At 62.1% G+C, this 15,270-nt stretch overlaps 5 protein-coding genes across 5 annotated transcripts; 3 read left to right on the top strand and 2 right to left on the bottom strand.

Annotated features, from left to right (window-relative positions):
* Positions 1-813: 813 nt before the first annotated feature.
* PLICBS_001865 (mannose-6-phosphate isomerase) lies at positions 814-2,228 on the top strand (the record flags this gene model as incomplete). Its single annotated transcript, XM_018321468.2, has 2 exons — positions 814-957; positions 1,026-2,228. 2 exons carry the CDS (start codon positions 814-816, stop codon positions 2,226-2,228), a joined length of 1,347 nt encoding a protein of 448 aa, XP_018178947.2.
* Positions 2,229-3,282: 1,054 nt separating this feature from the next.
* PLICBS_001864 (SAGA HAT/Core module component) lies at positions 3,283-4,446 on the top strand (the record flags this gene model as incomplete). Its single annotated transcript, XM_018321467.2, has 1 exon — positions 3,283-4,446. The coding sequence occupies one exon, from the start codon at positions 3,283-3,285 to the stop codon at positions 4,444-4,446; it is 1,164 nt and encodes a 387-aa protein (XP_018178946.1).
* A 2,456-nt stretch (positions 4,447-6,902) lies between these two features.
* Positions 6,903-7,538, top strand: PLICBS_001863 (ADP-ribosylation factor, Arf Arf6; the record flags this gene model as incomplete). The annotated part of the gene is made up of 2 exons (XM_018321466.1): positions 6,903-7,152; positions 7,228-7,538. The coding sequence occupies 2 exons, from the start codon at positions 6,903-6,905 to the stop codon at positions 7,536-7,538; spliced, it is 561 nt and encodes a 186-aa protein (XP_018178945.1).
* Positions 7,539-9,181: 1,643 nt separating this feature from the next.
* Positions 9,182-10,723, bottom strand: PLICBS_001862 (cyclin-dependent protein kinase; the record flags this gene model as incomplete). Its single annotated transcript, XM_018321465.2, has 1 exon — positions 9,182-10,723. One exon carries the CDS (start codon positions 10,721-10,723, stop codon positions 9,182-9,184), a length of 1,542 nt encoding a protein of 513 aa, XP_018178944.2.
* Positions 10,724-12,469: 1,746 nt separating this feature from the next.
* PLICBS_001861 (Arp2/3 complex subunit, actin nucleation center) lies at positions 12,470-13,933 on the bottom strand (the record flags this gene model as incomplete). The annotated part of the gene is made up of 3 exons (XM_018321463.2): positions 12,470-13,200; positions 13,305-13,733; positions 13,915-13,933. 3 exons carry the CDS (start codon positions 13,931-13,933, stop codon positions 12,470-12,472), a joined length of 1,179 nt encoding a protein of 392 aa, XP_018178942.1.
* Positions 13,934-15,270: the final 1,337 nt, after the last annotated feature.

Below are 15,270 nucleotides of genomic sequence, written 5' to 3'. Positions count from 1 at the left end.
CTCAGACAGGGACCGGAAGCTGGATGCAAAGAGCAGCCAATGTTGATGAAGTGTGCCTGGCCTGGCAACCGTTGTGTGCACGGGCAACATCGCCGGTGGCGACGAAGAGGATGAGGAAGAGACTCGACGCATCTCGTCCGTATAGAAATATAATTAAAATCGTTCGTCATGGAGATGCGAAGACGAATGTAGTCGCTGTTGATGAGGAGGGCTCATACAGGCCACCAGCTGTAACGTCTCAACATGGGCGGACGTCGTGGTCGCGGCAAGGCTGCTGAGCATCACGGCAAACGTGGTTGGTGGAGGAGAGTCGAGGTGGCATGGGTTGATGAAGGTGTGGCGGCGCGGAGGGGCTGGCTGGTGGGCCGTTCGCTATCGGCAGCGGAAGCCCCCCCCTGGCCTGAGGCTGAGGTGACCTGGCCTGGCGGCGCTGCCGCTTTCGGTGAGGCGGGAGGGGAGCGGCCCACAGCAGACAGCTTGCACCTCAGTGCCCAGGTGGACTCCTCTGCCCTGTCTGCCCGTCCTTGGCGGTGGAGGGGTAACTAACCCAAGGTCAGGTCGGCGGCGGCCCTCTGGAGCTCCAGCTGTCATCGGCGGCGACGTCCCACGCGCGGGGTCGTATGATTCCGTGCCAAGGACACCTCGACCTCCATCCTCCCGCCTGGACGTTATACTTGTACTCCGTCACTGCGCTGCACTGCACTGCACTGCAATCCGATCCTCGACAATCCACGGGTGCTGCCCATCGTCAGCCAGATAGACTCGCCCTCACGCTCCCCTTCAATCGCACCCACTCCCCCCGCCATCGCCAACATGCAGGTCCCCCTCATCCGCCTCTCGTGCGGCGTCAACTCGTACGAATGGGGCAAGAAGGGCAACGACTCGGCCGCCGCCCGCTTCGCCGCCGCCACGCCCTCGGACACCCTGACGATCCAGGCCGACAAGCCCTACGCAGAGGTATGCGAAGCTCTCCTCCCCCCTTCGCTGTCTGAACGCTCGCTGACCTGCGATCTCTCCGCCATCAGCTATGGATGGGCAGCCACCCGTCCAACCCCTCCAAGGACGTTGTCACCGGCCGCACCCTGCTCGACCTCTTCTCCGAGAACAAGGCCCTTCTCTCCCAGTCCGTCTCGGGCAAGTATGGCGACAAGCTGCCCTTCCTCTTCAAGGTCCTGTCCATCAACAAGGCCCTGTCCATCCAGGCACACCCCAACAAGAAGCTCGCCGAGCAGCTGCACGCCCGCGATTCCAAGAACTACCCCGATGACAACCACAAGCCCGAGATGGCCATTGCCATCACCCCATTTGAGGGTCTCTGTGGCTTCCGCCCCCTAGCCGAGGTCGCGCACTTCCTGGCCACGGTGCCATCCCTGAGGCGGCTGGTCGGCGAGGACAATGCCAAGGCGTTCGAGGCGGCGGCCAAGGACGGCGGCGAGGACGTGACTGACGACAAGAAGAAGGCTCTGAAGGAGGCCTTTGGCGGCCTGATGTCCTCGTCGCCTAGCGACGTCGCCGCTGGGATTCCCAAGCTCGTCGAGCAGGCCAAGTCGGAGGGCAGCGGCTTCGCCTCGGGCGGCGTTCCGTCTACGCGCGGCGAGGTCATGGCGGAGCTGGTGACACGCCTCCATGGGGAGTTTGGCGAGGACATCGGCCTCTTCGTCCTCTTCTTCCTCAACTTTGTCACGCTGCAGCCCGGCGAAGCACTGTTCCTTGTCGCCGACGACATTCACGCCTACGTGTCGGGCGACATCGTCGAGTGCATGGCGGCGTCGGACAACGTGGTGCGGGCGGGCCTGACGCCCAAGTTCAAGGACGTGTCGACGCTCGTCGACATGCTGACGTACAACTACGCGCCCATTGACGAGCAAAAGATGGCGCCGACCGAGTACCCCTACGCGACGCTCAACCGCGCCGGCTACAGCTCCGGCTCGGCCGTGGCGCTCTACGACCCGCCCATCGAGGAGTTTGCCGTCGTGCGCACCCTGCTGCGCGGCGACGGCGCCAAGGCCACCTTTGAGCCGCTCGACGGGCCGAGCATCATCATCTGCACAGGCGGCAAGGGAAAGATCTCGGTTGGGCCGACGAGCCACGAGATGAAGGAGGGCTACGTCTTCTTTGTCGGCTCCACGGCCGAGCTGGTGCTCGAGTCGCAGGGCGGCGAGGAGGACGAGTTTACCACGTTCAAGGCCTTTTGCGAGATTGAAGGCTCCGAGAAGCAGCGATTGTAGATGCCGGAAGCGGGAGAGAGAGGAGGAGCAAAAGTCAAAATGCAGTTGGGAGAAAGGGAGGATCTGGGTGCGAAGCTGCACGTTGATGTCGCGGTGGCGCGCTCGGACGGCAACAGGGACGGGGCAATGGGACGGAAAATACATAATTAATCCATGAACACAATACAAAACATAAACATTTGGCGCCATCCATGGCTTCAATAGCAAAGATTGACACGGAAAAAGAGTAACGATGCCTTAATGCATCACGCAACGGAGTTTCTGGAGCTGGCGGTGCTGCTGTTCCTCGACCTGGTTCTGCCGCATTGAGTACCTCGAGTTTGGGGGTCACGCGCTCACCGCCCAGATTCTGCCGCCGCGCGGGACGTCACGTCAGCGTCGGCGCGACACGCCAAGCGAGCTCGGCCAACTCGCCTCAACCCCAACTCCAACTCTACCTCGCTTCATCCATCCATACCGTCACCTTGCAGGACCCGCGGCGCACCGCCTGAGGCTATTCCGCCGCCTGCCACGTCGCTCATGACACGTCGCGCCGAATACATAATGGGCTGAGCCTGCCCTGCGACGGTCCCCCTTCCTCGACACTTCCTCAACTACTCGGCGTTGCCTGCTTCAACCGCCTTGCGATCGCCTACTCAACCCCTTCCTCGAGAGACGCGCGACCTGACTTTCCACGCGAAACGCGCACTGCATACCACGTCTCTCTCGCATAAATCATATCGCACCGCACTGAGCTGCATGAGGAGCCGCGACTGGCTGGTTCGACGCTGCCCATCATGTAGGCATACCCCTCTGTCCCCTTCGCCTTCCCCTCCCCCCCTCCCATCTGCACCTAGCCCCCGGTTGTCCCTGCGAGCTCTCATAAACGCCATCATGTTGAGCGATGCTTCGTGGCCACGTCTTTTCTCCTCCCTCTCTCATCATCGTCATCACGCATCATTGGTTCACTACATTGTTTCAACTGTTCCTTTTCCCGTGGTGCAACCTATTCTGATCGAGTCCTTCTTGCGAGGCGTTAAGGGACGGCAGCGAGCTGGACAGGGAGGCAGACAGCATGGCTGACGAGAAGAGACAGCGGCGCACCGAGCTTGACAAGCTTCAAGAAGAGCTTGGTCCGTATTTCAAGTCGAAGCCGTCGCCGCGTCGCGAGGGCAGCATGTCGCAGCGTAACAACCGCAGCGGGCGCGGGTCCGGCCGCAACGGCGGGGGCGGCAGCGGCGCCCACCAGCAGCACGGCGAGGAGGTGCAGATCTGGGACGCGTGCAAGTCCCAGATGGCCGAGATCGTCGCCGGCATCAACGCCGAGAACAACTCGCTCGGCGAGCTCGTCGACATGGACAAGCGCGTGGGCGCCATGGACCCGGACCGCATCCCCGGCGATTCGCTCAAGCAGATGGAGCAGCTGTGCCGCAAGGGCGTCAAGTTTAGCGAGGCCAACATTGCGAGCCTGAAGGCCGTGACAGAGCAGCTTAAGATCCTCAAGGCTGTCGTGGTGGCCAAGGAACAGTCGGAGTCGGCGGCGGCCGCCGGACCGAGCAAGCGGACAGCTTCTACGAGGGGGGAGAGCGCCGCGGCGGCTGCTGCGGCAGCGGCAGCGGCGTCGTCACTGTACGACTTTGACGGCGCCGGAGACTCGCCCATGCCGAGCCCCATCGGCGGCGAACGCGGCGAGCGCGATCGGTCCTCCAAGCGTCATGGCGGAGACCGTTCCAGCAACCGCGACAGGGACAGCATGCCACCCAAGGCGGACAGCGTCGAGCCGCCGACGTCGGTGTCGGGGGGCGGCTCGGGCGGCACCAACAAGTCCAAGGTGGTCTTCTCCAAGGGCGACGCCGTGGCGTTCAAGCCCAAGGCGGCAAACGGCGAGCAGTCGTCGGACTGGATCCTGGGCGAGGTGGCGGCTGTCATGGGCGAGGGTAAGTCGCGGCGCTACAAGGTGCTGGACATTGAGCCCGACGACCAGAGCAAGCAGAAGGAGTACCGGTCGAGCGCGAGCAGCATGATTGCCATTACGCCGGAGAGCCAGGCGGGCAGCCTGCGCGACTGGGACTCGGGCAAGATGGTGCTGGCGCTGTACCCGCAGACCACGACGTTCTACAAGGCCGAAGTAGACAGCATGGCCGACGACGGCCGAGTCAACCTCCGGTTCGAGGGGGAGAACGACTCGACGATGCTGCAGCAGGTGGAGCGGCGGTTCGTGATTGAGTACCGCGCGTAAAGGCTTTGTGGTCGAGTACCGAGCGAAAGGGTGGAGCGGTCGTGCCCAAGTCTAGTGGTTGTTTTACGGCGTTTTATATTGGGGAGCGTGGCTACTCATGCTCGGAACACGGAGGCATCGGGGTTTTCAGTATAGGTATCTGGGGGCGAGAGCGGCTTTGGATGGTGCTTTTATGTGTTATACCCAGGAGTTGGTAGAGACGTGGGCTGCATTTTTTGTCCGCTGGTACAATGGTACAGCTGCAAAGTATCCTTGTACAGTTGGGGCTTCACGTGGATTATGGCTTGTCGAGCATATCATACAATACGTTGCAATATTTGGTGACGGACAGCATGCCCCTGTTGCCGCGCCCGTGTTGAGTTGTCCCTGCGACATGAGCGAGACCCCTCGCCCCGAGCATTCGGTAACAACGCCGAGTTTCTGTCCCGAGCATTATCCTCTGCCTCCCAGACTTGAGGTGGGTAGGAGCAGCATGGAGTACGGAGCACGGAGGACGGAGTACAGTAATAAGACGTAGTAGAAGACGACGCGAAGCGGTGGCGGAGTAGCGTGGAACTCGGACCCCCCCTCTCCCTCCGTCAGAGAAGAAGTTGCCAAAGTAAAGTGCTTGCTGCAGCTGCGCTTGGCTGCATTTTTAGATGAGGGTGAAGCAGAGAGATGGGGCCCCATTTGCCCCTTTCATTTTAGCGCGTTGCTGGCTGCGCTGGAGAGGATGTCAGGGTTAAGATGGGAGTGGAGGAGGGGGAGGGAGGGCCCTGGAGAAGGTGGTGCACTTGCACTAAATTGGCCGCTGGGCCTGCTGGGCTTGCTGGGCTAGGGGACGGGCGACCATCCGGGCGGCGGACGTCAGCCCAGCCCAGGCCCTGCCCAGCAGGTGGACCCTCCATCCACCCGGCCTCAACCTACTGAACGGGCCCCGCCCCTCCCTCCGCGCAGGAACCCGTACAGGAACAGGAACAGGAAGGCCCCTGGACGGAGCCCCTGGACTAGTAGGTCGGCGGCCTTCCAATGCCTCGTGCGTGCGGGCGGCGGCGGGTGCGTGCGTCTGAGGGTAGGTGGCTGCTGCCCCTGACAGACAGGTACCTACCTTACCGCGCCCACCCGCCAATACAGGCCACAGAGGGCGTGACAGCGCAGCGGCTAGGTACCAGCACCCGACCCGACGCAGCCTGACTGACAGCCCAGAGGGGCAGCCCGCAGGTCCGCTGGAGCGTGAGGTGAGGCGGGAATTGTGACTGCCCATTCAACACCACCACCACGACCGCCCCAATTTCGTGCTTCCCACTTGCGCAACCTCCTCCACACACGCCCCGTCTGTCTGTCTGCCCGCCCGCGCAGACGCAAAACCGCAACACACGCACAACGCAAGACGCACGTTCCGCAGCACACCCATCCATCCCACGAACCGACGGGACGCACGCGCGCCGCCGACGACGACCGCACAACGACCCTGCCTCTCTCTCTGTGTGTGTGCCGAGGACGACGAGGACGACGACAGCACGACACACCCGCGACGAGACACGTGAGACGAGGAAGGGGCTGCCGCGTCTTGTCTCTCCCGTTTCCCTCTTCACTTTCGGGTAGAGCGCAGCGGGCGCCGAAACGTCCCTCTCTTTTTTGACGGCAGCGATCCGAACAAACGACCGACGACCGTTGCAACGTCCACATTCGCGCCTTCACGCTCTGCTGTAGCCGTTTATCGCTGCGTGCCTGTTCATCGAGCGCCGTTACTTTCTCCTGAGCGGACCGGGACGCACGCTTTCGTGGCGCAACATCGCGAGCCCACCACCGACCGATTGTGAGGACCCTTTACCCCCACCATCACCACCGCTACCCAGCATTATCGTCACCCCCTTTTCCTGCAGCTGCACCTTCGGCGCCGGGCTGCAGCGACACTGCAATTCCACAACCCGGAGGAGCGACAGAGGCGCGGAAGCAGGCAAGGAAGAGGAGATCGGTCGATGGTCGGCGTGTTGGCAGGAAACACAATTTACTGACAGTTGCGCGCGTGCGGCAGGGAAAACCATCCCGACTAGACATCGTCGGTCCATCCGTTAATTCATCTGTCTACGCGCCGCGCCCACACACGCCTCACCGCGCCGTACCCTTGCCTCGCCTCCCCTCGACTCGACCCGACTCGACTTGACTCGACCCAGCGCGAGTCTCGCACCGTCGCACCGCTCACCCCCCGCCAAGCACCTCCGTTGAGCGAGCTTCCGCAACTTCACGGCTTATCGTCACCATCCTACACCTCATCGTACGAATCGCCATCAGCGAATCCACCGAGACCCCGCTACCGCCACCGCCGCTACCACCAGCAGCCTCAAAACTCGCAGTAGCAGCAGAACCTTGGGCATCAACCTGCAGCAGTCTGCCGCAACACGCTCGCATCCTTCCGCGACCGCCTCCCCTCCACCGTACACAGTCACCTCGCCAGCAGCGAGCCAGCCTCCAAGATGGGTGGCCAAATATCCAAGGTGATGGGCAAGATCTTCGGATCCAAGGAGATGCGCCTCCTCATGCTCGGCCTCGACGCCGCCGGCAAGACCACCATCCTCTACAAGCTCAAGCTCGGCCAGGACGTCACCACCATTCCCACCGTCGGCTTCAACGTCGAGACGGTCACGTACAAGAACGTCAAGTTCAACGTTTGGGATGTGGGCGGCCAGGACAAGATCCGCCCCCTGTGGAGGCATTACTTTTCGGGTGAGTCGACCCCTACTAATCTAGCCATCCGCTGCCCTGCGAGCCCCCCGTCCCTAACGCGCGCTCCCCCCGCAGGCACCCAAGGCCTCATCTTCGTCATTGACTCGGCCGACCGCAACCGCATCGAGGAGGCGCGCCAGGAGCTGCACCGCATCATCAACGACCGAGAGATGAAGGACAGCCTGCTGCTCGTCTTCGCCAACAAGCAGGACCTCAAGGAGGCCATGAAGCCCCAGGAGGTGACCGAGGCCCTGCAGCTCGCCCGCCTCAAGGACAAGGTCTGGTACGTGGTGCCCAGCTGCGCCACCACGGGCGAGGGCCTGCTCGAGGGCCTGGCCTGGCTGTCGAACAACGTCAAGTCGCAGCCCGCCCCGGTCAAGAAGTGAGCCCGCTTCCGGGACACGATGCGAGATGGCGACGAAGGCGCAGCGCATGTTGAAACATGTCCAGCCCTCGGTGCAACGAGTAGGGCTACGAGGAAGCAGGTGAGACTTGCCATCGCAAAGCGGCCGGGCGACAGGAGATGTCTTGCCCGACTCTTTACTCTTGGAGCGTGGCCTGAAGTCCTCCCCTGCTTCTCTCTCCCCCCAAGGCAAATTGCATCGTTGCAGCTCGATTCTCACCATGCGTGCCTTCCCCTTGTTGTCTAATTCTTCTTCTTTGCTTTGTCGCCATTGGTGCTTTTCTTGGTGTTCTTTTCATTTGTCCGAAATACCCGCGGAGACGCAACGGAGGCGCCGTGAAGATGAGCCGGCGCGCGTCATGTACCTGTGTGCGGTTGCGACGAGAGCGACTACTCCCTCCCCCCTCCCCGAGACTGACGCAAGCCTCCTCCCCTGAAAGCGAATCATGGGCGGCGCTGCAGCTTCTGTTTTACTGTTTGCGGTGCGTCTGTGCCTGCAGACCCCTGAGTGTTTGTGTTAGGGGCGGCATGGAAGAGACGAAACGCAAGCGATGCGAAAGGGGGACCTGCGCCGCCTTGAAACGAAACACGCGGCCGATGCGCTGGACAGGCGGGCGAGCGGACGGAGGGCCATGTCGGAAGACTGCGTCTAGATCGTGCGTTGCTCGATTTTCATGCGTTGTGTGCGCGTCACGGCAACAGACTTGCCGAGGGGAGCGTGCCTGCTTCGGGTGGAGGACGGGGAGGTGTTTGGCTCGGCCAGCCAGGGAGAGAGACGAGTCGTGACCGCCGCGAGGCGAGCGTGCATTCGGAGGAAGATGTGATTGATATGCACGCAGCGAGCAAGAGCAGTGTCTGACTGGCCCGAAGGAGGGAGAGAGGGAGAGCGCGATGGGAGGACGGGAGGAAGCCAGCCACTTGTTGAGCAGCGTCATGTATACATAGATAATACCGGCAGCCACCCACTCACCCAACTTGACCGCAGCGACCGCCATGGCGACTACTACTACTGCCACCTACTTACGTACTACAACTAATAATAACGACGACGTACATGGCCAGTCACTGTTTTGTTGTACGCTTCTCCGTTCCAGTGAGATGGATGCGCGTGTTGATCTTTTGACATGAAATTTTCCTCGCTTCTATGTCGAGCTGGTGTTTCCGCTTCCCTACCTACCTAGACAGGTGCCCAAGTATTGACTCTGGTACCTTAATACCTTTGGTATCTACCTAGGACATGCTCGTGTGATGTTAAACCCGCTATACTGATGAGCCCGCCTCTTCTCTTCCGCTCTTTGACGCTGTCCATGGAACTGGACCATGGCACGACTGCCATGTAGGTGATGATGATGATGATGATAGTGACGACAATGACGCCCAAGTGCGCGCTCTCCCAAACAAGAATATAATGAAACAATAACCTGATCGATGCCGTCGTGACACCCGAATAAAACCCCCCGCCCGTGTGCAACGCCCCGCACCCAAGGAATGATGATGACAAGAATCCAGCAAACAAACGAAGATCAAACAAGCCGGTGGACAATGTAGTCGTCGTCGTCGTCGTCGTCCCTCCCCTGACGCCAAGTCGCGCGCGCGCGGGGGCGACAGACCAGCCACAAACGAACATCACTCCTTGACGCGCTTACTGGGCCGCAGGAGGGAGTCATCGGGCAGGCCGCTGCGCTTGGTGCCGGGGAGGCTGCTGGTGCGGATGTCGTTGTCGTCCTGGCTGACCCTGCGGTGGGGGTACTCGACCTTGAGGCCCTCAAAGGCGTTGTTGGTGACGCGGTCGCCGGTGCTGAAGAGGGGCGACTGCAGGGCCTGCGCGGCGGTGAGGCGCTTGGAGGGGTCGTACTCGAGGAGGCCGGCGAGGAGGCGGTAGCCCTCGGGGCCGAGGGAGGTGAGCGGCGCGTTGTTATTGTTGTTGGAGGAGGAAGAGGAGGTGGCGGACGAGGGCGGGTTGGTGGCGTTGGAGATGGTGTTGTAGTACCACTTTTCGAGGTGGGAGCTGCTGTTGCCGGAGCCGCCGCCGCCGCCGGGGCCTGAGGGCGAAGACGTCGAGGAGGAGTAGCCGCGGCCGGGGCCGTGGTGGTGATGCTGGTGGTGGTGGCCGCTGTGGTGGGGGTGGTGGTGGGCGGTGGGCGACTGCAGGGTGCCGAGCTGGTTGTACTCGGGCATGGTGGGCAAGAGGGGCCACTTGTCGCGCGAGGGCAGGCCCATGATGTCGACAATCTTTTGCATCTGGTTGCGCTGAAAGGGGACCGTCTTTTTGCTGTCCATCTTGGCCTCCTCGCCCTTGAAGATGGGCCGGAGCGAGAGGAGCTCGGCGAAGATGCAGCCCACGGCCCACATGTCGATGGCGGGCGTGTAGTGGTAGCTGCCGAGGATGAGCTCGGGGGCGCGGTACCAGATGGTGACGACGACCTTGTCGCCGCTGAAGAGCGAGTGGAGGGGCTTGTCGAAGCGGCGGGCGAGCCCAAGGTCGCCAATCTTGACCTCGCCGGCCGAGGTGACCATGATGTTGGCGGGCTTGAGGTCGCGGTGCAGGACCCACGAGGTGTGCAGGTACTGGCAGCCGTTGAGCAGCTGGAACATGATGCTCTTGACGGTAGCAGGGGGGATGGGGTGGCGCGGCTGCTGGGTGTGGTGGTGGATGATCTGCAGGAGGTCGTGCTCGGCGTAGTCAAAGACCATGAAGATGCACTTGTCCTCGAGGATGATCTCGACGAGGCCGATGACGTTGTTGTGCCGCAGCTCGGAGCAGAGGCTCATCTCGCGGATGGCCGACTGCGAGATGCCCGTGTAGGATATCTGCTCGCCCTCCTTGTCGGGCTTGAACTTTTTGATGGCCACCTCGGCGCCGACGAAGCCGCCGCCGCCGGACCCCGTCGTTGCTGCCGATGAGCCATTGCCGTTGGCCTGCTGCGACGAGGATGTCGGCGTGGCGCGCGTCGAGGGCGTGGTGCGGCTCACGGCCTTGTAGACGCGGCCGTAGGTGCCGCTGCTGATGAAGCCCACGATGCGGTACTTTTCGGTGACGCGCGCGCGGGGCGTGAAGCCGGGGGAGCCCGTGTCTGGATACCTGTGAGTGGGCGACGATGACGACGACGAGAAGGACGACGACGAGGAGAGGCGCGGGGGACCGCCATGGCGCAGACGGAGCGGCATGGCGGGGGGGGAGGGGAAAGAAGAGGGGAGGAGGAGGAGGTGCACGCGGGGGAGTTGGTGTTATATCATGTCGTGGCAGCTTTGTTTTCGTCGAGTGACGTCGGAACAAGGTTGAGGAAGGGGGGTCGTGAGGCGGAGTGAGGTTGACGTTGAGAGATGAGGTGAGATGAGATGAGATGGAGGAATGGATGAGGTGAAGTCCCAAATTCGGCCTAAACGGGATAAAAGCCAGCAGGGCCGACGATCCACCAATGCCCACTTGGACTCGGACCGCCCGCCCCCTCCCTTCTCCTCCCCCGTCTTCGGGGACGCACGCCTCGCTAGTTACAACAGTAGTATTAGCGGCGGCGGCGGCAGCAGCAGCAGCAGCAGCAGCAGCAGCGGCATGCACGTCGGTCCGGCGCGGCCGCTGCTGCTACTCACTACTGCGGCACAAGCCGGGGGAGGCGCCGGAGGTCTTTGTCGAACCGGAACGTGGTGGACATGCGGCAGCAGCAGAACAAGAAATGCCAAACAAAAATCAGGAATCAAGTCAAGATGGGGGTTTTCACGCACCCTCAAAGGCGGCCAGCACGCTGCGCTTCTGGCCATGACCTCGGGCCGCCGCCGGCCCACCAGAGCCCGGGCCTGACGCCGCCGTGCTCATCAATGCCGAGGCCGCGCCCGTCCGTCTGTACTCTCTATTGTCGACTGTGCCTGCGTCGGCCTGTCTTTCTCCGCGGGTTGGTCGAGTCGTCACCGCGGTCCACGTCGTCGAGACAACACCAGGCCGGGAACGGGGACGACGGGCGGCGGGCGTTGCTGCTAGGCTCTAGCAGTAGCCGTAGCCGTAGCCTGCCGGGGGGTTCGAACTGAACCTCGCAGCCACTGCCCTCTGTCCTCGCTCTCTCACACACGTCGCGGGTGTCTAATCCGCCCTTCTGGAGGGGGACTCTCCAGGAAGGACAGCGGCGGGCGTAAGCTAAGCGCTCCAGTTGGGGATCGCAGTGGAGAAGAGACCACCGCTCGAGTCAGGGGGCGTGCAAATTGATGAGCAGTATCGCGCCGTTAGTGGAGTTTTCGCGGCTTCTCGCCCGTGCGCGCGCAACGCCTAACGACCTTGCGCGCCAGTTAGCCCCAGTTGGGGGAGGGGCCTACAGCGCATGCGCGTGCTGCAGCAGCCAGGCAGGGACGGCGCAAGGCGAGGCGCGGTGGGGGGCGAAGGGGGGGTCAACGGGATCGGGCGTCGCGGGGGCGCACACCGGGCATGCGAGGAGGAGTCGCACGCGACTGATAGGGAGGCGATGGGCGACGATGGATTGGATTTGGTGTTGAGAGTTTGAGCCTGGAGGGTTCTTGCCGTCGTTGTCGTCCGAGGGCCTCGAACCTTGACGGCGCCGATGACTAAGCGATCGCGACCGCGAGCTCAAGCGGCGTCAACAAGCCATTACACCACGGGCTGGAACTTGCAAGGGCGACGAGAGAGACCATAGAGAATGAATTGTGTCATTGCACGGCCAGATACACGGCGCCTTCAATCTTGCCATTCCCCCGACGAAAGCGGCCCATCTCGCTCGTGCGTGACGCTGCCCAAGTCAAGCAAGCACAACGCACGCACTGACGGTAACATCACGCTCACTGCGCCGCAACCGTGACAAGCACATATATATTTCGCCATGCTCTGCTCTGCTCAAGACAACCCCTCTTGCCATCGCCGTCTTTGATCCTGACCAGAAACGAGAAAGAAACAAGACCACAGCAACGCGGCTATCGCGGCCCCAGCTTCTCCAGCACGCGCGGGCCCTGCTCCTCCCACTCCGCCTTGGTCACCCACATGCTCTCGTTGTCCGCCATGATGTTGGCCAGCACCGCGCCGCCCAGGAACACCATGTGCCGCCGCCTCGGCGGGTCCTCTATCCGCACCTTGAACTTGCTCAGCCGCTCCGGGTCGCCGCGCAGCGCCCGCGTCAGCCACAGCTGCTTGAGCTCCTTCTCCAGCCGCGACGGCAGCCCCGGGTACATGCTGCTGCCGCCCGACAGCACAATGGCCTTGAACAGCGACGCGCGGATATCCACGTCGGCCGCCTGGATCGTGTTGAAGAGGAACTCCCCCAGCCCTGGTGACTCGCTGTCCACCAGGTGCGGCTGGAACAGGCACTCGGGCGCCTCGAACCGCTCGCTGCCCACGCGAATCACCCGCCCGTCCGGCAGCGTATAGTCCTCTACCAGCGTCGTCGTGTCCTCGCTCAGCCGCTTGTCCAGCTCCAGGTCGTACGACACGTAGCACAGCTTCTCCTTGATCTGCCGCACCGTCTCGAAGTCGGCCGTGCGGTTGAGCGCGTAGCCGCGGCGCAGCAGCAGCTTGATGAGGTTGCGCGTCACGTCGCGGCCGGCCACGTCGAGCCGCTTGGTCAGGTGGTTGAGCACGACCGACTCGTACACGGGCACAATGTGCGTCACACCGTCGCCCGAGTCGACGACGACGCCCGAGCTGAGGCCTGCAGAGACTTGGTGTCAGAAGGAGCTTGCCTAGACGTCACGATGCGACGGCCTATGAAGACGCGACGCGAGGGCATCAAGTAGAAAGGTGGAGGGAACGTACCCTGTGCATAGAGGGCCAGCACCGCCTGGATGGCCACGTACACGCCCCCGAAGCCGTACCGGTCAAACATGACCTCGCACATCTGCTCGCGGTTCTTGAGCGGGTTCATGGGCGGCTCCGTCAGCAGGATCTTCTGGCCCTGCGTGTCCACCTTGAGCTTGTCGAAGAAGGTGTAGTCCCAGAGGTGCTGCATGTCGTCCCACTTCTTGACGATGCCGTTCTCCATCGGGTAGCTGATCTGGAGCATGGTGCGCGCCGCCGCCGCCTCGTCGCCGCACATGATGTCCTTGATCACCACATCCTCGCCGCCGCCCGAGAAGCGCTCCTCGGACCGCAGGATCGGGCGCCCGACGATGGACGGGAACTGGTGCTCGGGGAAGTTTTGCGCCGCGTAGCCGACCTTGAGGAAGCCGGTGCCGCCGTCGAGGACTGTTGGGGGGGTGCAATCGGTCAGCAGCCAGGAAGAGGGAGAGGAGGGTCACCGAGGGTTTGGCAAGCAAAGAAGCAAGCAAACCCGCCAGTCACGCGGGCGGCGGCGGCCCCTTGGAAGCTCCGGGGGAGCTGTCGACGGGGCCAGCTTGCCCGGCGCGGGGCGTGTCGGGAAACGTACCAATCGGAGGAGGGCCCATGGTGACAGAGATGCTGGGCCGAGAGGGCGATTCAACAGCCGCCTAGAGAAGTCGGGTCGTGTCGAGTCGTGTGTGCTGCTGCGGCGGTGGTGGTCGCGCGTTGCGAATGGCAGGTCCCCCAAGCTCGAGCGAGGGTGCGGGATGTCGGACGTCGTCAGCAACAACGCGGATGGGGCATGGCATGGTGGGGTCGGCCAGCAGTGGACTGTCGTCAGAGGGGGGGCTTGTCACTGAGGAGCTGTGGCGTCACGTGATGCGCACCTGCGCGATCTTGGGCAAGGCTCAAGCCTGGGAGTCTTGGACTATGCACTGCAGCGGCCGATCGCGCTCCCTGAATTTGGGTGAACCAGGTGAGCTCAATAAGTATGCCATGCTGGGGCCATGCTGGAGTCAGGCTGGGGCCAGAAATAAGCCCCAGGCTGCCTCTCTCTCACTCACACGTGCGGCTTTGGAAGAAGCTATCTCTTCTCGCCGGCCTACCAGCCACCTCTGGCGCACTCGAGATTACGTTTCCCTAAATCTTACAAGTTACCACGTACTCCACTGTGCTTTTACCTTTGAGTCGTGTACTGTTGGCAGTTTCCACGCCCGAGAGTGGCATTGTTTCGCCGAGCATCTCCCAGCTTGTCACCTTGGGCGGCTTCGCGCCCAGTGCAGCGAGACATCAAAACTCCAGATCGTCACAGGCAATCGAATGCCATGGCCAGCGTTTCACTTACGAACTATCCGAAAGAGCTCCAGCTGTCCATCTTGGACTTGCTTGACGTCGTCGACTTGATTCCCATGAAGGCGGTTAACAAGCACTTTTGCGCTTTGACCGAGGCCCTCATTTACAAACACATTGACATAACCTGGAGACCGAACGAGACGCCACCAATCACTCTACTGCTCAGGACCTTGATTGACCGGCCTGAGCTCTGTCAACGCATCCGTGGACTGCGGCTCGATGGCGAGGGATTCACAACATCTGGTGGTTATCCCGACGAGCCACCTACACTGCCAGTCGCCTCGCTCTCAATTGCCGAGGCATCGGAGCTCATCAGGTCGAGCAACGTGCCGTATGCCCAGCAGTGGACAGAAGAGCTCCAGTTTGGCCATGTCGACGCCATCGTCGCCCTCCTTATATCTATGCTGCCAAAATTGACAACACTCCATCTTGGTCCCAATTTCACCGTTGAGAGCCGACTGTTGGGACAAATGCTCCGATCTGCCCTCTCTCAATCGCCCCCAGCGTCTCGTTTACCTGCATTTGAGCAGCTGCGACAGGTCACGTTTTGTCGCAGGACGAATGAATACCGTCAACGCACGGTCAATAACTCGGCTGATGTCCTCCCATT

The sequence above is a fragment of the Purpureocillium lilacinum genome, assembly GCF_023168085.1.
Source record: "Purpureocillium lilacinum CBS 284.36 DNA, scaffold_2, whole genome shotgun sequence".
Lineage (NCBI taxonomy): Eukaryota > Fungi > Ascomycota > Sordariomycetes > Hypocreales > Ophiocordycipitaceae > Purpureocillium > Purpureocillium lilacinum.
The sequence above is the reverse complement of the archived record's forward strand: the minus strand, read 5'-3'. Positions and strand labels throughout refer to the sequence as shown.